The sequence below is a fragment of the Trifolium pratense genome, linkage group LG2, assembly GCF_020283565.1.
Source record: "Trifolium pratense cultivar HEN17-A07 linkage group LG2, ARS_RC_1.1, whole genome shotgun sequence".
In the NCBI taxonomy this organism is placed as follows: Eukaryota; Viridiplantae; Streptophyta; class Magnoliopsida; order Fabales; family Fabaceae; genus Trifolium; species Trifolium pratense.
This window is the reverse complement of record NC_060060.1, coordinates 47,751,654-47,773,852: the sequence shown is the minus strand read 5'-3', so window position 1 is coordinate 47,773,852 and position 22,199 is coordinate 47,751,654. Positions and strand designations below refer to the sequence as shown.

General features: G+C 35.1%; 1 protein-coding gene and 1 long non-coding RNA gene across 5 annotated transcripts; both read right to left on the bottom strand.

Moving 5' to 3' along the window:
- Positions 1–1,950: 1,950 nt before the first annotated feature.
- On the bottom strand, positions 1,951–19,460 carry LOC123910114 (pentatricopeptide repeat-containing protein At1g62670, mitochondrial-like). Of its 4 annotated transcripts, XR_006810134.1 has the most exons (5): positions 17,640–19,460; positions 15,322–16,270; positions 14,676–15,089; positions 13,880–14,593; positions 13,057–13,789 (listed from the first exon to the last, which is right to left on the bottom strand). XR_006810134.1 is itself a non-coding variant. In XM_045961163.1 (4 exons), exons 2-3 carry the CDS (start codon positions 18,963–18,965, stop codon positions 2,881–2,883), a joined length of 1,947 nt encoding a protein of 648 aa, XP_045817119.1. In that variant the 5' UTR covers positions 18,966–18,970; positions 19,264–19,460; the 3' UTR covers positions 1,951–2,432; positions 2,869–2,880. The 4 variants fall into 4 exon arrangements, 3 of the variants coding, with proteins under 3 accessions (XP_045817119.1, XP_045817121.1, XP_045817120.1); XM_045961163.1 differs by lacking the exons at positions 13,057–13,789; positions 13,880–14,593; positions 14,676–15,089; positions 15,322–16,270 and adding exons at positions 1,951–2,432; positions 2,869–4,528 and having other exon boundaries at positions 18,667–18,970; positions 19,264–19,460; XM_045961165.1 differs by lacking the exons at positions 13,057–13,789; positions 13,880–14,593; positions 14,676–15,089; positions 15,322–16,270; positions 17,640–19,460 and adding exons at positions 1,951–2,432; positions 2,869–4,368; positions 5,003–5,325.
- Positions 19,461–20,859: 1,399 nt separating this feature from the next.
- Positions 20,860–22,093, bottom strand: LOC123910116. The gene is made up of 2 exons (XR_006810135.1): positions 21,882–22,093; positions 20,860–20,925 (listed from the first exon to the last, which is right to left on the bottom strand). It is a non-coding gene; the product is annotated as an uncharacterized LOC123910116 (long non-coding RNA).
- Positions 22,094–22,199: the final 106 nt, after the last annotated feature.

Sequence of the window (22,199 nt, the reverse complement as noted above, 5' to 3'; positions counted from 1 at the left end):
TCAGAATTCTCTTGTCTCTTGCTGCTAACTTAGATTGGCCCCTACATCAGTTGGATGTTAAGAATGCTTTTCTCAATGGTGATTTAGAAGAAGTATATATGGACATTCCTCCTGGCTTTGAAGACAAGTTTGGATCAAATGTATGCAAACTAAATAAGTCTTTGTATGGATTAAAGCAGTCTCCTAGAGCTTGGTTTGAAAAGTTCACTTATTCCATGAAGAAACAAGGGTACATTCAAGGACAAGCTGACCACACCTTGTTCACAAAGTTCTCCCAAGATGGAAAAATTGCTGTCCTAATTGTTTATGTTGATGATATCGTCCTTACTGGAGATGATATAGTTGAAATGGCAAGAGTAAAAGAGAAATTAGCATTAGACTTTGAAATCAAGGACTTGGGATCCATGAGATATTTTCTTGGTATGGAGGTTGCTCGATCAAAAGATGGTATTGTAGTTTCCCAGCAAAAATACATTATAGATTTATTGAAAGAAACAGGAATGAGTGGATGTCGACCAGCAGATACTCCCATGGATCCTAATGCAAAACTTTGGGAAGAAGGTAGTGTTCCTGTTGATACTGGAAGGTACCAGAGATTGGTTGGAAAACTGATTTATTTGGCACACACTAGACCTGACATTGCTTTCTCGTTTAGTGTAGTAAGTCAGTTTATGCATTCTCCTTTTGAGGAACATCTTGAGGCAGTCTATAGGATACTGCGATATTTGAAAGCAAATCCTGGAAAGGGATTATTTTTTAAGAAGACTAATGAAAGAAATGTGTCTATCTTTACCGATGCTGATTGGGCAGGTTCAGTCACTGACAGAAGATCAACCTCCGGATATTGTACCTATGTTTGGGGTAATCTTGTGACATGGAGGAGCAAGAAACAAGGAGTTGTAGCAAGAAGTAGTGCAGAAGCTGAGTTTAGAGCTATGGCTCAAGGTATTTGTGAAGGATTATGGATCCACAGAGTCCTAGAAGAGCTTAAGATGAAAATTGAGCTTCCATTGAAATTATACTCTGACAGTAAAGCCGCTATTAGCATAGCTCATAACCCAGTTCAACATGACAGAACCAAGCATATTGAGATCGATCGACATTTCATAAAAGAGAAGTTAGATGCCAGAATCATATGTCTACCTTTTGTAACTTCGAGTCAGCAAACTGCAGATATCTTGACCAAAAGCTTAGCAAGACCCACCTTTGAGCATTTGATCGGCAAGTTGGGCATGATAGATATCTATGCACCAACTTGAGGGGGGGTGTTGGAAAATATTTAGTTTCCTAGTTTGTTATTTCTAGGAGATTCTAAGCTTATCTATTATTTCCTTTTATATTTGTACTCTTCCTATTTAAACCAGCCTTGAGCTGAGGAATAACACATAACAGTATTCACTTATTATTTGAGAAAGAAATGGAAGAAGGTGTCAAAGCGCCAAATGTGGGGAGCGAAGAAGAAAGTATCCACCTTACCTAAACGTAACCTGCAAAAATAAAGATCATGCTGAAAAAATCTGCTAGGTTGGGCTATAGATGTAGAGTTCTGAGCATGAAATCAGCTTGGTTTTGGTGAAAAAGTTGTTCAATCCTGTCACAATCACAAGTTAAGCTGCAAACAGTGGCAATGTCACTACTAAATTAACACTGACTAGTGTAGAAAGTCACAAATTCAAAGATGACACAAAAAGGAAAGATGCAACATATATGTATACACAGATATGAAGTGGAAGGCACTTCCTTGGCTTCCCTTGTGGGACAGATTCAGGTGCAACAGCTTTTCACTTAGATTCTTACTTAATTAGTTGCGGTCTTAATTAGTTAAAACAATTTGATGCTAAAGTAACGTGCAAGTCTAACCCTTTATCTCAACCTCCTTTTATAATTTCAATTAAAAATAACAAGACATAAGGTGTTATATAAACTGAATGACTTGGGGAGGAACTCATGTTTCTATAAGCAGAAGAATTTATTAAGATGTTAAGCACAAATAATACTCAACACAGTGAAAAGGTTGATACAATATGACAAATAGCTAAAAGCAGGGGAAACAAAGTCAGCCATAGTCTTGCACCTAAAACACTCAAAACAAGCAACCAAGTATGAACAATATTGCGGCCGCTTACACAACTCAAATCCACTAACTATTCTGATACAATAAACAAAACCAGATACAGACTACAAACACTCGCAATGTATTTTATGAAAAACTAAAATTATAGTTTAATTCACAATTCATATGAAAAGATTAATGCATTCATTAAAAGATAGAGCCATAGAGGGCCTTACACCATGCCTCTTTCAACATTCAATTTTCTCTCTTTTATAACAATACGACAGACAGAGGGCTGTACACCATGCCTCTTTCTTGCATGAAGTCAAGATATCTGTTCACTTTCATGGTACATCACATACAGGTCTCGGTTTGCAACCTATAAATCCATTACCAATCTGTCTATAAGTCAAGTGTAAAATAAAATGTACCTATCAATAATCATTTTATATATTATACCAATAAGCAAAAATCTGGTAAAGGTCAAAAGAAAACCGATTGCCAAAATTAATCAAGTCAACCTAGGCAAGCATGGTTTGTTGACGATGTCCATTACCAGATAAAATCTATTAAAGTAGATAAAGCGGATCAATAGTGCACCGAGATGAAAAAGGATAGTCATTTCAAGACTTCAAAAATAACCACTTTAATGGATACAATATCAAATTGAACAAAACAATAAATTACTTTGGTCAAAACTAAACTAAACTAAGGATCCTAGATCAAAGTCCATCTTTTTTTTGTATAACTATCAAGGAAAAAAAGACTCTATGATTGTCATAAAAATTCAAAATAATGTGTAACAAGTGTCATACCTGGTTTTGCTCTTAAAGTAGACCTCTAGCAATCACTTCACGTACAAGTTTCTCTGCTTTATCATTCTCACCGCTTTCAAAGAGTGCACAAATCATTATTTCAAAAGTGACAGCATCGGGAAAGCAACCCTTATCTTCCATTTTTGACAACAAATCTAATGCTTCATCAAACAAGCCCTCGTTACAAAGTCCACAAATCATAGTGTTGTAAATTACCACATTTAGATTGTATCCTTTAGCCAGAAGATCCTTAAAAACCTTTAGTGCATCATTAAGCCTCCCACCTTTGCAAAGTCCATCAATTAGGATACTGTACGTGTACAAAGTTGGCATGATACCGTGGTCTTTAATACTCTTGACTAATGCAATTGCCTCGTCAAGATGATGATTTCTGCACAAAGTGTGCAAGAAGGAATTGTAGGTGATTGCATTGGGTGGTTGACCTCTGTCACGCATCTCATCTACAAGCTCCCAGGCATATGATATTCTCCCTGATTTGCACAAGCCATCAATAAGAGTGCTGTAAGTTACTGTATCAGGAAACATATTTTTGAAATGCATTTCTTCGAAGAGATTGATGGCTTCATCCACCATTTTACTCTTACAGAACCCATTAATCATAATACTGTAGCTCTTAACATTGGGCATCATTCCCCTTTGGACCATAGTGTTGAATATATATTTGGCCTTGCTCACTTCATTACGAAGGCAGAACCCATCCATTAAAGTATTATAAGTAACTACATCAGGTTTCATGCCGTGTTTCATCATTATATTTAACATACTTTTAGCTTCTTTCATCTTTCCCTCCTTACAAAACGCATCGATCAATATATTAAAGGTATAAACATCTGGGTTGATGTTTTTCGATACCATTTCGTTCAACAAAACAATTGCTTCTTTTAATTTATTCACAATACAAAAACCATAGATTAGAGCACTATAAGTGACAACAGTAGGCGAAATACCCTTGATAACCATTTCAGAAAATAATTGACAAGCATCATCTACAAGCTTATCTTTGCACATGCTATCAATGATTGTATTATACATCATCACATCAGGCTTTACTGATCCTTTTTCGAGTCTTGTCAACAGTTGGAGGGCAGGTGTTGTATGTCCCATTTTACACAAGCCATTGATCAATGTCCCGTAACTAACATGGTTGAGCTGAAAACCCTTAGTGATAAGGTCATCATGAAAGTACAATGCTTTCTGAACCTCATTATTAAGACAAAGACCTTTGATAAGGGTATTCACGGTTACTACATCCAGCTGATAACCCATCTTAAGAATCTTTCCCAATAGAGAAAATGCACAAGTCATTTGACCTATATGACAGTAACAATTGATCAAAATTGTAATAGTGAAAATGTCAGACCTAATTCCATGGAATTCCATTTGGTGAGAAAGGGAAATAACAGTTGAGTAATTGTTCTTAGTTTTAACAAGAGAACCTAAAATCTTGGTAAATTCAATAATGGAAGGAGTATTACGCATTTGTAGCATTCGATTGTTGGCATTCCTATCTTGTTTTAATTGACTGACAATACAAAAACCATAGATTAGAGCACTATAAGTGACAACAGTAGGCGAAATACCCTTGATAACCATTTCAGAAAATAATTGACAAGCATCATCTACAAGCTTATCTTTGCACATGCTATCAATGATTGTATTATACATCATCACATCAGGCTTTACTGATCCTTTTTCGAGTCTTGTCAACAGTTGGAGGGCAGGTGTTGTATGTCCCATTTTACACAACCCATTGATCAAATGTCCCGTAACTAACATGGTCCAACTGAAATCCCTTAGCGATAAGATCATCATGAAAGTACAATGCTTTCTGAACCTCATTACTAAGACAAAGACCTTTGATAAGGGTATTCAAGGTTACGATATTCGGCTGATAACCCATCTTAAGAATCTTTCCCAATAGAGAAAATGCATAAGTCATTTGACCTACGTGACAGTAACAATTGATTAAAATGGACATAGTAATAATGTTAGGCTTAATTCCACGGAATTCCATTTGTTGGAAAAGGGAAATAACAGTTGAGTAATTGTTCTTTGTTTTAACAAGAGAACCTAAAATCTTGGTAAATTCAATAATGGAAGGAGTATTAAGCATTTGTAGCATTCGATTGAATGAGTAAATAGCATCATTAACATTGTGAGAGTGAGAGAATAACCTTAAAGTAAAGGGGAAAAAGGGTTTTGAAGGAAACCTTGTTAATCTCATAAACAGTGATGACATTTTCTTCTTCTTGTTCGCAGCGTGAAATTCAATTGCAGAAGAAAGCCACGCATGAACTACTCAACGACGTCGTCTTTCAAGTAGTTTATGATCAATTTTCTGCAAGAGTAAGTATACTCTCTAATATTGATCTGGGTGTGGCCGTGTGGGGTTTGTATACACTCTAAGGACTTCGTCAAAAAAATTCCATTTTAAGTTCCTTTCGCAAATGACATAAAAGAACACTATGATAGTGGGTAGTTTTTTTATTTTATAAAATATAATAAAATTAAATTAAAGGTTAGAAATGGAAATAATCATAAAAAGTTATAAGCTCAAACGCTACTTGAAATAATATATCAAAAAAAGCTATAAGCTAATAAGAAAAGATTTTGTCAAACACATTTATTTTTTCCGAACAAAGATTTTACCAAACACATTTATTTTTTTCGAACAAGCTTATAAGTAAGCTAACTTATTAGATCTACCAAACACACTCTTAGTCTTTTAGAGTAAGTTGGAAATTAATATTAATCTAGTAAAGTTAGATATTAAATTAATAGTAAATTCTGTCAAAAAAAAATTAATAGTAAATTATTAAAATATAATGATTTAATTGATAGTAAGTGGTTAAATATATGGACCAACTTTTTTTTTCTGACTGTTTAAACAAGTAAACTTTTTTTAAAATATCTACAAAGTCAAGAACTTATTTGAGAGTAACCATGACAACAGGGACGAGTTTTGTCTTCCTCATTCCCAAACCTCATGGGATTCACGTATCCTCGTACCACCATGATCTTAATATCATACCCAATTTGTTTCGGGTATCCTCAACTCATACACGCATGAACTTGTATTGCATGAATTTTTTATTTTTTACTTTTTTTTTAAAAAAAAGTATAGGTTTAGAACTATCATTTAACATTTTAATTTTTTTAAAAAATAATAAATATAGTGAAAATGAATTTAAGAGTAAAATTATAATTTAAGAGTTTGTTGAAGGGTTATGTCACATCGAACTCACCAAAATTAATAAAACCGAGTTAAAACACTACTTGTAGTAAAAGTGGCAACCCAGATCGTTTCCCAATTGACCAACCTTGAAATTCAACCAAATTTAAAAACAAAATTAAAAGGTCTAAGGGGGTTTTAGTTGAAGATGAAATAAACATAAACAAAAGCAAATAGACTTGAAAACAATGATTTAAAAACAATCAATACAAGAGGTTCAACATTAATGAGTTTAATTTAATCCTTAACTACAACTAAATATGCATATGTGAATCTCATTTTTGGTTTTGAATTACAATGATAAGCTCACCATAATTCACAATTTTAATACTAAAAAAGTTTCCATTTTTGCGTGGCGATTATTGCGTGACAGGTTACCCACAAAGTCAAACCTTGTCACCCGAGGAGTTTTATCTTCTGCAGCTCATCATTGTGTTTCTGGTTGTGGGGCGGCTGAGTCGACCCACCATTTATTCATCTTTTGCAGTACTTTCGGGTCTATTTGGGATTTAGTTCGCTCTTGGATTGACATTTCATCGACGGGTTTCACTTCTATACGGGATCATTTTGTTTAGTTTACTTTATCAGCTGGTGGATCCAGAGCACGTCGGTCTTTTTTGCAGCTTATTTGGCTTGCCAGTGTATGGGTTGTGTGGACGGAGAGAAATCATAGATTGTTTAGAGGTTCAACTAGCACTCCTCATCAGATGTTGGACAAGATCAAGCTCTTTTCTTATAGGTGGTTGAAGACGACGAGTGTTACTTTAGTCTTAAACTACCATAGTTGGTGGTCTAGTCCTTTGCTATGTTTGGGCCTTATATGATTGTTTGTATTTCTTTCTGTGACTATTTGTAAACTTTGGTAATCTATCTTAGCACATCTTGTGCTGAGAAGATTGTTCTTGTTAATATATATATCTCATTTTGGCTTGTTCAAAAAAAAAAATTAAAAGGTCTAAGGGGGTTTTAGTTGAAGATGAAATAAACATAAACAAAAGCAAATAGACTTGAAAACAATGATTTAAAACCAATCAATACAAGAGGTTCAACATTAATGAGTTTAATTTAATCCTTAACTACAACTAAATATGCATATGTGAATCTCATTTTTGGTTTTGAATTACAATGATAAGCTCACCATAATTCACAATTTTAATACTAAAAAAGCTTCTAGGAGGAAGATTAATCAAGGAAAATGAATTAAACAAACATTTAGCCAAGAATAAACTTTAAAATCCAAAATCAAACCAAGCTAGACAAAACATGAAACATCTTCAATGCAATATCTACTTCTTGTTTTCTCTTTCTACAATTGAGTTAATGAAGTCACTAACACAGTCATTCAAGACTCAATTTCATTTAAGCAACAAAAAAAAATCATATTCAAAAAGAGAAGACAAAGAAGAATGAAAATCATATAGAGCAAAGTTTCATAAATCAAACCTTAATAATGTCTACATTAAATGATCGATTAAAAAGAAATTAGTCTTTCGGTGACCCTTCCATTTTTACGGGGTGTGATAGATTATGGAATAATCATAAATATTTTGTATTTGTAGTTACTAAAAAAATATAGCAGTAATTAATTACTAAAAAGAGATCATGGAATGAACAGATCATAAAAATATGTTCATTTATACATAAAAAAAAAAAAGAATTTATAAAAATAAAGAATTTGACTATTCAGATTTTTAACTTATCATTTATGAGGTAGTGGATGGTTATTATTGTTGGAACACAATCTCACTCTATGAATCACACACACAAAACTGGTAGGCTCTAGGTGCGCTAATGAGCACAGAAACTAGAACAAAATGAAAAAACTATGAACTCAAAAATTGATCAGCAATGGAGGAATTGATTTGGAAGAGAGAGGAAGAAGATGAATACACTATTAGGGAAACTTTGTTATTTTATTCACACCACAAGAATTGAATCAATTAAAATATATGCAAACTCCCTAATTATTAGATAACCCCCTACTTGCACCCTAAGTTACACACTTGTAACTTTTAACAAACTCCCTAATTATTAGATAACTACTAACCACTAACTGACTCTCTAACTAACTTTTGTCTGGTCAGTTACACTTAACAACCAATCAAAACACTTTAAAACAAGCTATTGCTTGTAACACAAGTAAATTGCAACACTTGAATTATAAACTAACACACCATTTAATTCAATGTTGCTAATGATTCTAAGCCCATCATGTTTCTTAGCTTCTTGTACACTTTTATTTGCACTGCCTTTGTAAGAATATCAGCAAGCTGCTCTCCACTTCTACAATGCTTCAAGCATAATTTGTCATTATTGACCTATTCTCTGAGTGATGAAATCTCATCTCTATATGCTCGCTCCTGCCATGTGCTACAAGATTCTTAGCCAAATTTATTGTTGAGATGTTATCTATATTAATTCATGGTCACTGATCCATGATCTTCACCTGTCATTTCTTCCATTAGATTCACTAGCTAGATGACTTGGCATGCACATAATGATGCTGCAATGTATTCTCCCTGATTTGCACAAGCCATCAATAAGAGTGTTGTATGTTACTGTATTAGGAATAATATTTTTTAAATACATTTCTTCAAAGAGTTTGATGGCTTCATCCACCATTTCACTCTTACATAACCCATTGATCATAATACTGTAGCTCTTAACATCGGGCATCATTCCTCTTTGGACCATAGTGTTGAATATATATTTGGCCTTGCTCACTTCATTACGAAGGCAGAACCCATCCATTAAAGTATTATAAGTAACTACATCAGGTTTCATGCCTTGTTTCATCATCATAGCTAACACACTTTTAGCTTCTTTCATCTTTCCCTCCTTACAAAACGCATCGATCAATATACTAAAGGTATAAACATTTGGGTTGATGTTTTTCGATACCATTTCGTTCAACAAAACAATTGCTTCTTTTAATTTATTCACAATACAAAAACCATAGATTAGAGCACTATAAGTGACAACGTCTGGAAAAATTCCCTTGTTAACCATTTCAGAAAATAATTCACAAGCATCATCTACAAGCTTATCTTTGCACATGCTATCAATGATTGTATTGTAAATTACCACATCAGGCTTGACTGATCCTTGTTTGAGTTGTCTCAACAGTTGGAGGGCATTTGTTGTATGTCCCATTTTACACAAGCCATTAATCAATGTCACGTAACTAACATGATCCAACTGAAAACCCTTTGTGATAAGATCATCATGAAAGTACAATGCTTTCTGAATGTCATTATTAAGACAAAGGCCTTTTATAAGGGTTGTCAAGGTTACTGTTGTGAATTCGTCTATAAAATCACACCAATAAAAGAACTTGATGTGTGGAGCAATAGAACGGCAACCAATAATTAAGTGGAATAAGCAATAATAATAATAACCGATAAACGAGATAAAGGAGAAGAAAGAACACAATGTTTGTTTACCCAGTTCGGTCCAATAATGACCTAGTCCGGGGGAGAGAGCAGCCCCTCCGTTCCACTATATCAAACGAGTAACTTTACAAAGAGTTACAATTGAGTTACAAGAATTAATCCTAATTCTACCCAAAACCCGAATCTCTTCCCGTGGCCAAGAGACTCAATTTGATAAGTGTTTCCCAAGGTGTACCACAAAGATAGTTCTCCCACCCTAGAGTTGTACCAAGAGAAAAAACTTTTTTTCCTCTCTAAAACCCTAGCCCTTGTGTGGTGGCAAACCCTAATCCTTGCCTCTACATCTCTACTCTCTTTCTCTCTCTCTCAATTTTTCTATGAATAAAGCACTCCCTATTTATAGAAAAATATATGCCAAAAAATTAGTAACAAATCTGTTTTAAAATAAAACAAATCCAAGTCAGAGTATCTTCCAAGAAAATATATTTTTTCCTAAAAAATCTTCAAAACATCAAAGATTCAACAAAGATTTTTTTGACTTCTTGTAACTGAGATTTCAAGGCATATCCAACAATTCTCCACCTTGCCTTTAAATTGATGGTGATCCCATCAACCAGCGTGCTGCTCTCTTCATCTTGAATCTTCTATTCAAGATCACCAGATTGTACCTCCCTCTTCATCCTCGGAATGCCTTCCGCTCTCATGAAGATCTTGCATCCCACTACCATAGGATTTTAGGTAGCCCCACAAGATTCACCGCACCATCTCCAGACTCTGAACTGGTCAAGTCCGTACCTCCCTGAAGAAACGCTTGCTTCCAACTATCATCGGAATTTTAGATAGCTCAACAAGCTCCACCATCCCTCGTCAGCCCCCGGACTGTGCCTTTTTCGTCCTCCTGAAGAATCGCTTGCCTCCGACTATCCATGGGATTTTGCGATAGCCCTACAAGCCTTCACCACTCTTCGACCCCGGAATGCCTTCCGTACTCTCGAAGTTTTGCTTGGCTCCAAACCAACCTTGGAATTTTAGGCGGTTCCACAAGCTGCAACATCAAACTCTCCTTGTATCCAACTACCTCCAGCAGTCTCACAAGTTACCAAGTCTGATCACATGTTGCTTTCAATTGTCTCCCTGAAGATCTCTCAAGGTCTTGCACTTCTTCAGCCACAATTGAAACATAACCGACAAGGTCTCCATGGTCATCCTCTTTGGTTCAACAATACAACTCTCCTCCCTATCTCCAATTAGATAGCCAAGAGCTAATGTTGACTGTCTACCACTATTGGAAGACTCCACCTCAAACTGAGTTTCCACCAAAGTATACCCACCATGATCTCCACCTTGTAACACGCAATAATGACCTAGTCTGGGGAGAGAGCAGCCCCTCCGTTCCACTATATCAAACGAGTAACTTTACAAAGAGTTCCAATTGAGTTACAAGAATTAATCCTAATTCTACCCAAAACCCGAATCTCTTCCCGTGGCCAAGAGACTCAATTTGATAAGTGTTTCCCAAGGTGTACCACAAAGATAGTTCTCCCATCCTAGAGTTGTACCAAGAGAAAAAACTTTTTTTCCTCTCTAAAACCCTAGCCCTTGTGTGGTGGCAAACTCTAATCCTTGCCTCTACATCTCTACTCTCTTTCTCTCTCTCTCTCTCTCTCTCAATTTTTCTATGGATAAAGTACTCCCTATTTATAGAAAAATATATGCCAAAAAATTAGTAACAAATCTGTTTTAAAATAAAACAAATCCAAGTCAGAGTATCTTCCAAGAAAATATATTTTTTCCCAAAAAATCTTCAAAACATCAAAGATGCAAAAAGATTCAACAAAGATTTTTCTGACTTCTTGTAACTGAGATTTCAAGGCATATCAAACAGTTACGATATTCGGCTGATAACCCATCTTAAGAATCTTTCCCAATATAGAAAATGCATAAGTCATTTGACCTACGTGACAGTAACAATTGATTAAAATGGACATAGTAATAATGTTAGGCCTAATTGTTCCATGGAATTCCATTTGTTGGAAAAGGGAAACAACAGTTGAGTAATTGTTCTTTGTTTTAACAAGGGAACTTAAAATCTTGTTAAATTCAATAATGGAAGGGGTTTTTCGCATATTTAGCATACTTTTGAACATATAAATAGAATCATCATCAACATCACTAACATTGTGAAAATGTGAGAAAAATCTGAAAGTGAAAAAGTTAGGAAGTAAAGAGGGTTTTGAAAGAAACCTTGTTAATCTCATAGGCGACATAATTCCTTGCTGCGTGGGTGTGTTTGAGAAAGGAGCGGCAACGACGAAGGTTAGAGCGGTGGAGTCTTTTGTGTGTTACCGGAGCAGCTGGTAAACTATTTTACATGGTGACTGCATCTCCAACCTTATTTTGTCACGTTATAATTTCTTTTATTGAAGTTAGGAAAATTTTAGAAGGAGTTCATTGTAGACCAATACTTAAAAAAATATTTAAAATTTCAAATGTCCTTGAGATAATGAGTATGGTTGTTACTTAGAAAATTTATAGTTATACACTTTTTTTTCCTTATAACAGGAAACTCGTCATTTCATTAGCTAATAAAGTATTAATGCAAGTAGGTGGCAAATCAAAGATATAGCGACGAGGTTATGAAACAGCCGCTCTAGCAAGCTTATGAGCAATCGAGTTCGCTTGTCATTACAATTAAAGAGCTAAATTCAGAGATGTCATTGACTCGTCGATGGATGTCATCAACAACACTTTTGGAGTCAGTTTCAAAAAAGGTTATTATCTCTTGTTTTATTTTATTTATTTATTTGCTGCAATTTGTTTACTTTTCTTTTCCAGTAACTATTTACTTTCGTTATTTATAATTCCAGTGTCACTGTTGATTATGTTTTTCACATATCAGTGGCTTTCGTTGCTTATATTTTATGTTGATGGTTTATTATTTACTTATTATGTCGTTACCCGCAACTATGTCTAGCTAATTTATTAAAACTGGGATGCGAAATTGGAAGCTAATTTGTTTCGGTAGTTAATTTGTATACTCAATTTTTAAACTAGTTTTCTGTATCAGTTTTTATACTTAAACTAAATTAATAATTTTGCACGAGAGTGAAAATTAACTAAGGTATAAATCAATAGCGCGACAGTGTGAGATTTATACCAGATAGTAAAAACTGAACATTAATTTTAAACACCGCGGCAACTCTTTAAAGTTAATTAAATTATACCGATTTTCAAAAAATATTTTATAAACGGTGAGTGAGCAACAACAAAGCATTAGTTTTATATAGTATAGTACAAGTCAACAGCACGACAGTGTGAGACTCGTATTTTTAAATCAATATAGTTTTGTGAAAACTGAATCTTTTATTAATACAAATTAATTATTGAATCCATTGAAACAACTAAAATTCACATTTCGGTTATTAAGTCATATTATCTTAAATACGGTCTAAGTTTACTATTTAAACCCCTTTTTAATTAATATCTCTAGCCTTAACCTTACAACATATTAAAAACATAAGCGAAACATTGAAAAATAGTCTATGTGGGATCAATAATCTTTTATAACTACAAGATATACATGTGCATTTGCAGTAATATCGCGAACAACGTTAAACTAATTAATATCCAAACAATTCCAAAGCATCAAATAGATACAAAATAAAACAACCAGAGTTAAAAATAATCTTTCCTAATGCTGACTACTAGAACCGGGTTCACCCTGATTCAGTACAAATGTCAAAGTGTATGCAGACTGGAGTTCATTGTAAACACGAGAGCTGTTTGGAACTTCATCGATGTGCATAACACCGTTGAGTATTTTCCGGATGCTGGCCAATCTACCAAGCATAGCAGCATCAGACTCAACAGGCATAGGTTGTTGCATCAGACTCATCGGGATATAGACGATGTAAGGATGTGATATCCTGAAATACCACGACATGTATCCGGGGGCAGTGTCTGACAAAATAGTAGCACGGCTGCCAAGCATATCAAAAGTCAGAACGCGATCCGTGTAATTGAGCCAATGCTGATCAATACGATCTACTGTGTCCAATATATTCGCAGCGGAATCTGGATGACGGGGAATGGTCTACACGTAGCCACACTACCGTAACACCCGCTCTGGTAGATACCTTACTTTGATCGGCCCACAACTGATGCAACCGGAGTACAAAGTTATATCCTCAAAGGGGCAAACATCTCGGTGGTATTGTTGTTCGTATTGCGTATCCAAAGACCCTCCGTTGTCCAAAAAGTAGTCGTAGATCCAAGCCTGTAAAAAAACATCAATACAATAGCATACAAAGGTTCAAAAAAAATTAATCGACTATTAAATAAATAAAATTAGGTTATATAACTGTACCTGTAGCAGCGTCATGTATCCAGCCACATATTTGCAGGACGGAACAGTGACGTTTGTCAACTCCCGGTAAAGGAATGCCAGTGCAGCAGTGCCCCACGCATATGTGTGAACCTGATCCAGATCTATGAAATACTTTAAGTATGTCAGGTCCACGTTGTTCTTTGCCTTGTTAGAGAAGATAGTGGTTCCAACCAACAATAAGAGGTACGCCCTCGTAATATATCCCTTATACCTCTCAAAAGTGTCCTTATCACCATCCACCTCAATTTTGTTGACTACTTACGTGTGTTTTTTGATGAGTTCCTTCAAATATACGAACCTTGGATGTGCACCCTTGGTTGTTTTAACCTCGTGCTCAGCTTCCTCCCGAGTTGATCCCATATGCTTAATCATTAACTCAACACCCTCAGTTTTGGTCGGGATACCTTTATGGTCTAGCAGACGTCCCTTAATGGGTAGATGCACAAGACAACACACGTCATCTAGCGTGATTGTCATCTCTCTGCTCGGCATATGGAAGCTACTGGTCTCCCCGTGCCATCGCTCCACAAAAGTAGACAACAATGCGGGATCAAGAAACGAGTATCCAGTTAGTTTCAGCCATACATTCCTATGGTGTCCATGGTTGCGTGCCACCCATTTGAAGTCATTAACAAAATAAACAATCGAATTCATCTTTGTCTCGTTGCTGACCGGCGTAATCATGTCACGGTCCTATTAATAAATCAACAACTATTTAATAAAAGTGAAATTGCAATTCATAAACATAACATAGCAAAATTTAATTTTTACTTACTTTGTTGTCATAAATGCATCTCGCAATATGCGGCGCTCCATAATCATACAATACTGACGTATCCAACGGCCCCCAGGAAACTCCTTAGGCACAGGCTGTCCTTCATAAGGATTTACTCAAGTCGGGCGTCGAACCTTCATTACTGAACTTTCATCACCTTCCTGCACCATCTCCTCCTCCTCCTCCTCCTCCTCCTCCTCCTCCTCCTCCATCTCACGCACTACACCATCACCCTGAATCTGCACATTCGTAGCCTCATGCTAAGGGTGAACAGTCTCAGCAGCATCTGACATAGCTGGAGCTTTCCGTGACCGCTTCTTCGGAGGATTCTGAGCCGCCTTTTCCTTCCTGGCAGATGCACTAGCCTTGGTGGCACGTTCCCTCTATCAGCATCTTTGGATGTATTTCCCATATCTAAACATCACAAACAAACAAAAAAAAACAAAGCAATTTATTCCTACACCTACTATCCAAACCAAATGACAACAAAAGAAACAACAGGCAGAATATACGCTCGCTTACTGTGAAGCGAACGATTAATTCGTATCACTTTTCGGTAAGCGAACACAGGTTCACTGTTCGCCGACCACAACGCGAACCAAAACAGTCATGCATATAGAAAAATAAACGGGAAGGAAGCTTTTACCTTATAGTACTCTTTGCTCCTTTGATTATTGCGACCCTAAACGACAAAGAAACCTTCAATTTCGACGAACTAAGGTTTTGGGAGAATTGAGGGTTTGGGCAATGGGTTTGTGAGTATTGTGTTTTAAAACATAACTTCCTTTTGTTGTTTTCAACCACAAACGGCCAATAAACCTTCAATTTTACCAGTTTACCAGTAGGCCAATACTCCTCCTAGTTTTTTAGAAATTGTTGAAATGGGAAAGAAGAAGATGAAGACGTCTTATAATTAAGACGTGTTCACATCCTAGACGGCGATGCTTTTAAAATAAGATGTGTTCGCATCTTAGATAGAGAACATGTTAAATGTCTGGGGGGTGGGTGAATTCAAAGGTTACCTACATATAACCCCTCGCTTTCTGCAACGCGATCGACGTGCTCGCATCCTACAAAGCGAGAAGGATAGTTTAGTCATTTCAGGGGGTGACTGAGACATTGTAGGGAGTGCGAAAAATACAAATCCCATACAAATATAGAGAATTTGGTTAGATTGAATACGGATGGGGCTCGTAGTGAAGATGGCTCGATTGGATGTGATGGAATTATTAGAGGGAGTGATGGTTAATGCTTGGGTGGATTTTATAAACTTGTCGGCTTTGGTAGTGCGTATTTAGCAGAGTTTTGGAGAATTTTTGAAGGACTCATTTATGCTAGAAGTTTTAATTTTTCGCATGTGGAATTGAATGTGGATTCTTTGGTGGTTGTTTAAGCCATCACATGAACAGGAAACCTTGTTAATCTCATAAACAGTGATGACATTTTCTTCTTCTTGTTCGCAGCGAGAAGAAAGCCACGCACGAACTCAACGACGTCGTCTTTCAAGTAGTTTATCATCAATTTTTTGTAAGTGGAAATAAGTTGTGATAGAGAGACATGAGTTGGGAAGAACTTTTGTTTCCATAAGAAAACCACTGCATTTACAATGTTCTAAAGTCATAAACCAATTATTTAACAAGATAACCAAAAAATATTAATGGTAAAAACACTTTTTTTTAGGCATCCGCAAATCGAAGGGTTCTACTTACATTGAACTCTTAGATCAAAACCTATGCAAGAAAGAACATTATAGTCAAAAGAAAGAAATATATGCAACTGTAAGAAAGAAGCAGCCAAGTCTATTAGTCAAGACTTCAATGTTACAGTATTAATAGTAACACAATGTTACAAGGTCCATGTTCCCAATTAGCAGCAGAACCCTTCAGAACCAAGGTAAAATACATATAATATCAAGTTGGAATTCATGAATCACAAATTAGACAATAATGAGTTAATCCAATTTAATGGTACATATAGTAGTAGTACAACTATAAAACTCAGCTGTAGTTTCCATGATTTAACTTCCTAGCTAACAATAGTGGAAGAAGGGAAAAAATGCTCATGGTTATGTTCCACTCTATGTGACTTGTTATTTGAGACTTAAAAAAATATTGACAGTAACAGAGACGAAAAATTTAACACATCTTCGACTGCATAATTGTCAAGTATATTGTAGCCAAAACCATATATGAAGTAAAGCACCATCGTCAACCAAGTTGAATAACAAATATATTTTCTTGTTGAATTAGCATAGCACAAAGAATAATAGTCTATATAATGGCAGAGACCAACTTCATAAGAAAATTATTCAAAAGTATATGTATATCTGGCAATTCAAAAGAAAATTATTTTTGTGTTCTTATATGAGAGAGGAAGGATAAGGCAGACATTGTATTTATATGTGATTAGCATGCCGTTATTCAGTTTTTTTTTCTCGATTATTTGTATTCTGTCCATCATTAGAGAGTTCTCTCATATTATGCTGCTCACTCTAAGTTTGGTCTTACTGCTGGTTCTTTTATTACTAAAAATGGGAAAACGGCATAATGATAAAGGAAGCGGAGGAAAGAAAAGGCTCGTGCTTACACAGATTGGACGACTATCCTAATAAACTACCACTTAAGCCCTGATTAATTATAAACATTAGATAACCAAAAAAATCAGTAGCAACAAGACCATTACAAAACTCAACTCCTTGGATCATCATATAAGAATTTAATACCTGTAATACAATCAGTTTTCAATGAAAAACAAAGAAAAGAAGGGAAATCGAGATTCTACATATATAGGGCATTGAACAATTACCGATACACAATCGGGTGTACTAATAGAAAACATAAAATGCAACTATCACTATTTACCACAGTAAATTAATAACAGCAAACAAATAACTGATAAGAAATCATTTCACTATGATTATAATTAAAATTCAAAATAACATTGGATAACTAGAAAAAGACATACATGTATTTACTCTTATAGCAGACCTCTAGCAATCATTTGACGAAGAAGTTTCTCTGCTTTATCATTCTCACCACTTTCAAAGAGAGTAGAAATCATTATTTCAAAAGTGAAGGCATTAGGAAAGCAGCCCTTATCTTCCATTTTTGACAGCAAAACAAATGCTTCTTCAAACAAGCCCTCATTACAAAGTCCACAAATCATAGTTGTGTACGTTACAACATTAATATTGTATTCTTTAGCCAAAAGATCATGAAAAACCTTTAGTGCATCATTAAGCCTCCCACCTTTGCAAAGTCCATCAATTAGGGTACTGTACGTGTACAAATTTGGCATGATACCTTGGTCGATAATTTTCTTGACTAATGCAATTGCCTTGTCAAGTTCATGATTTTTGCACAAAGTGTGCAAGAAGGAATTGTAGGTGATTACATTGGGCGGTTGGCCTCTGTCACACATCTCATCTACAAGCTCCCAAGCATACGAAATTCTCCCTGATTTGCACAAACCATCAATAAGAGTGCTGTAAGTTACCGTATCGGGAAAGATATTTTTGAAATGCATTTCTTCAAAGAGATTGATGGCTTCATCCAACATTTTACTCTTACAGAACCCATTGATCATAATATTGTAGCTCTTAACATCGGGCATCATTCCTCTTTGGACCATAGTGTTGAATATATATTTGGCCTTGCTCACTTCATTACGAAGGCAGAACCCATCCATTAAAGTATTATAAGTAACTACATCAGGTTTCATGCCTTGTTTCATCATCATAGCTAACACACTTTTAGCTTCTTTCATCTTTCCCTCCTTACAAAACGCATCGATCAATATACTAAAGGTATAAACATTTGGGTTGATGTTTTTCGATACCATTTCGTTCAACAAAACAATTGCTTCTTTTAATTTATTCACAATACAAAAACCATAGATTAGAGCACTATAAGTGACAACGTCTGGAAAAATTCCCTTGTTAACCATTTCAGAAAATAATTCACAAGCATCATCTACAAGCTTATTTTTGCACATGCTATCAATGATTGTACTGTAAATTACCAAACCAGGCTTGACTGATCCTTTTTCGAGCCGTCTCAACAGTTGGAGGGCAGGTGTTGTATGTCCCATTTTACACAAGCCATTGATCAATGTCCCGTAACTAACCTGGTTGAGCTGAAATCCCTTAGCGATAAGATCATCATGAAAGTACAATGCTTTCTGAATGTCATTTTTAAGACAAAGGCCTTTTATAAGGGTTGTCAAGGTTACGATATTCGGCTGATAACCCATCTTAAGAATCTTTCCCAATAGAGAAAATGCATAAGTCATTTGACCTATATGACAGTAACAATTGATTAAAATGGACATAGTAATAATGTCAGGCCTAATTGTTCCACGGAATTCCATTTGTTGGAAAAGGGAAATAACAGTTGAGTAATTGTTCTTTGTTTTAACAAGGGAACTTAAAATCTTGTTAAATTCAATAATGGAAGGGGTTTTTCGCATATTTAGCATACTTTTGAACATATAAATAGAATCATCATCAACAACATCACTAACATTGTGAAAATGTGAGAAAAATCTGAAAGTGAAAAAGTTAGGAAGTAAAGAGGGTTTTGAAAGAAACCTTGTTAATCTCATAGGTGACATAATTCCTTGCTGCGTGGGTGTGTTTGAGAAAGGAGCGGCAACGACGAAGGTTAGAGCGGTGGAGTCTTTCGTGTGTTACCGGAGCAGCTGGAAAAGGAGGTTATGACTGTTTCAAAACAAACTTTACTTTGTGATTTCATTTCAAGGCAAACCAAATGAATAGTTTAGGACAGGGTGGACATTGCATATTTTTTACCATTTATTTAAAGGGTGCCTAATTTATTTATGAGAAAAAAAATATGTAACCATAATATAAAATAATTTTATACTATCGATCAATTAAATGTTAACTATTTTTTTGTCACGTCACTTTACTTCACCTCACTTCTTTGATATAACAAGTTAAGTTGAAGGTTTTTTATATTAGATAATCCTGGTAAACTATTTTACACGGTGAGTGCATCTCCATTATACTTTTTATTTATTGTTGTTTACCAGCTAACAATGAAATAATTAATGATAGTTTAAAGAATATTTATTTCTAATTGTTAAAATTAAACCAGTATATTAACCATATTTCACCATATTTTATCTTTTTTTTTTTGTTTTGGATAATTATGATTTTATTGAAACGGTCTAACTCAAATCGATAGACAACGAAAATTACAAATGAACACCATCTTATGATTCTTATCCACCAAGGGATTCATGGAATTTCTATGGATTGTGTTGGGGAAAATCTACCAAAGCTAGGCGGATCGATAGACTCCTTTCCCTCTGGTTGCTAAGGGAGAGTAAGAAAATCAAATGATTGTTTTTTAATCAGCGCCTCCTTTTCTGTTGGATATGCAGGTACTACAAGTCCTCTCACTACCAACCAGCAGACATCATCTGGCTGGTCTTGCCGGTATTAACAACAATAAGAAAAGATCCAACCTTATTTTGTCACCTTATAATTTCTTTTATTGAAGTTAGGAAAATTTTAGAAGTTGTTCATCGTAGACCAATACTTAAAAAAATATTTAAAATTTTAAATGTCCTTGAGATAATGAGTATGGTTGTTACTTAGAAAATTTATAGCTATACACTTTTTTTTTTTCTTACAACAGGAAACTCATATCATTTCATTAACTAATAAAGTATCAATACAAGTAGGTGGCAAATCAAAGATATAGCGACGAGGCCATGAAACAGCCGCTCTAGCAAGCTTATGAGCAACCGAGTTCGCTTGTCATTACAATTAAAGAGCTAAATCGAAGATGCCATTGACTCGTCGATGGATGTCATCAACAACACTTTTGAAGTCGGTTTCAAAAATGACATTTGTTAGGCCTATGCGTTCCACTTCCTTCATAGCATCAAGTAAAGCCATACCTCTCCTTCAATGATAGAGCGATTACCGTACTTCCAAGAGGTTCCTGCCACTACAAAACGACCATCATGATCACGAATACACCACCCCATGCTTGTCTTTCCGTGCACATTGTGAAATCCCGCGTCTACGTTACATTTAAACCAACAAAAGCTTGGTTTATGCCACTGTATTTGCTGCTGTACCATGACAGTTTGTGTAGCTTGGTTTCTCATATTTTGAGCAGTTCTCCATTCTTCCCACAAGTGCAGTGCCTTGTTACCAAGTTGTTGTCCTATTTCCTTCTCTCCATTCCATACACAATTATTCCTATTTCCTCCTAATCAACTAAATGAGAAAGTACATCAATTTACGAAATTAAAGTGTAATTTTCAGAAGTAAAGTTAAACATCCAACTATAACATAAAAGAAACCAAAATGTAGCCAAAATAATAAACTCCAAAATCAATAATCTCCCAAAAATTTTTTTTTTTTTTTTTCTTTTATAGTAAAAGCACAAATATATTTTACATGAACCATTCCATCCCGAGTTCCCTGTTCTGTTAGCCAAATGAGAAAACATGCACATTGAAATTAGCTTTTTTGCAAACTTGTACACCTCACTAGCTATGAAGCACAAACACTTCTTAGATTAGATGTGTGTCCCGGTGTTGGATGCGTGGTGTCTGATACCGACACAGCGATACGACACCGACACTTATGTTTACATTGAATTATTATCGGCGTTGACGTGTCAGTGTTTGTGTCATGTCCGGTCTCCGTGTCCATGCTTCATAGCTCACTAACAATGTTAAAATCCAAAATAATGCTACTAACAAGCATTTCATCAAACATCTTTAGTGCAACATCCATTTCATTGAATTCCAATGAAACATTAACAAGACTGTTATCCACAACTACATCATTCATCATCATTCATTACATTCAAATTCAACAAAGACCCATAAATTGCTTGAACCAGCAATTAATTATATAACCCAACCCAATTAAAACATGAAGAAATAGCTTGACAAAAACAAAAATGACGAAATAATATATAAAAAATAACACACACATTCACAAATTGAAACTTTAAGAGAGTTAAAAATGTTGGGTTTTCTTAAAGTTTGAGACTTTATATGTTCTAAGAAAAAGGGTAACTAAATTTTCAAAAATTGGTACTTTTTCTTTCGTTACAATTCAACACTTAAAATCCATGTAACCATTATTGAACAAAAAAAAAAGTGAAATGAAATGGTACAAAGAGAATGAAGAATGAAAGAGAGAGTAATAGGTTTTTGAACCTGATTTGAAAAGAAGAAGTAACTGAAGAAGCCATTGTTAGAAGCCACAAGGCTTTTGCGAAAGTGGGAAAATTTCTTATCCAACGAAGATAGATTCTGTTATCTACTTCTGCTATATGCTACGGTGGTGTGTGTATCATTGTAAACTAAATGGGTAACTACCGAGTTGGTTGGATTTTGTATTTTGTTTTTACTGTCAAACTTCAAAGCAAATGAAAAGTTTACCAATAATGCAAAAATTAAGTTTTTTTTTTAACGAAAAATGTAATATCTTTTAGGCTTAATTAATAAAATGGTCCCTTAAAGATATTTTTGGTT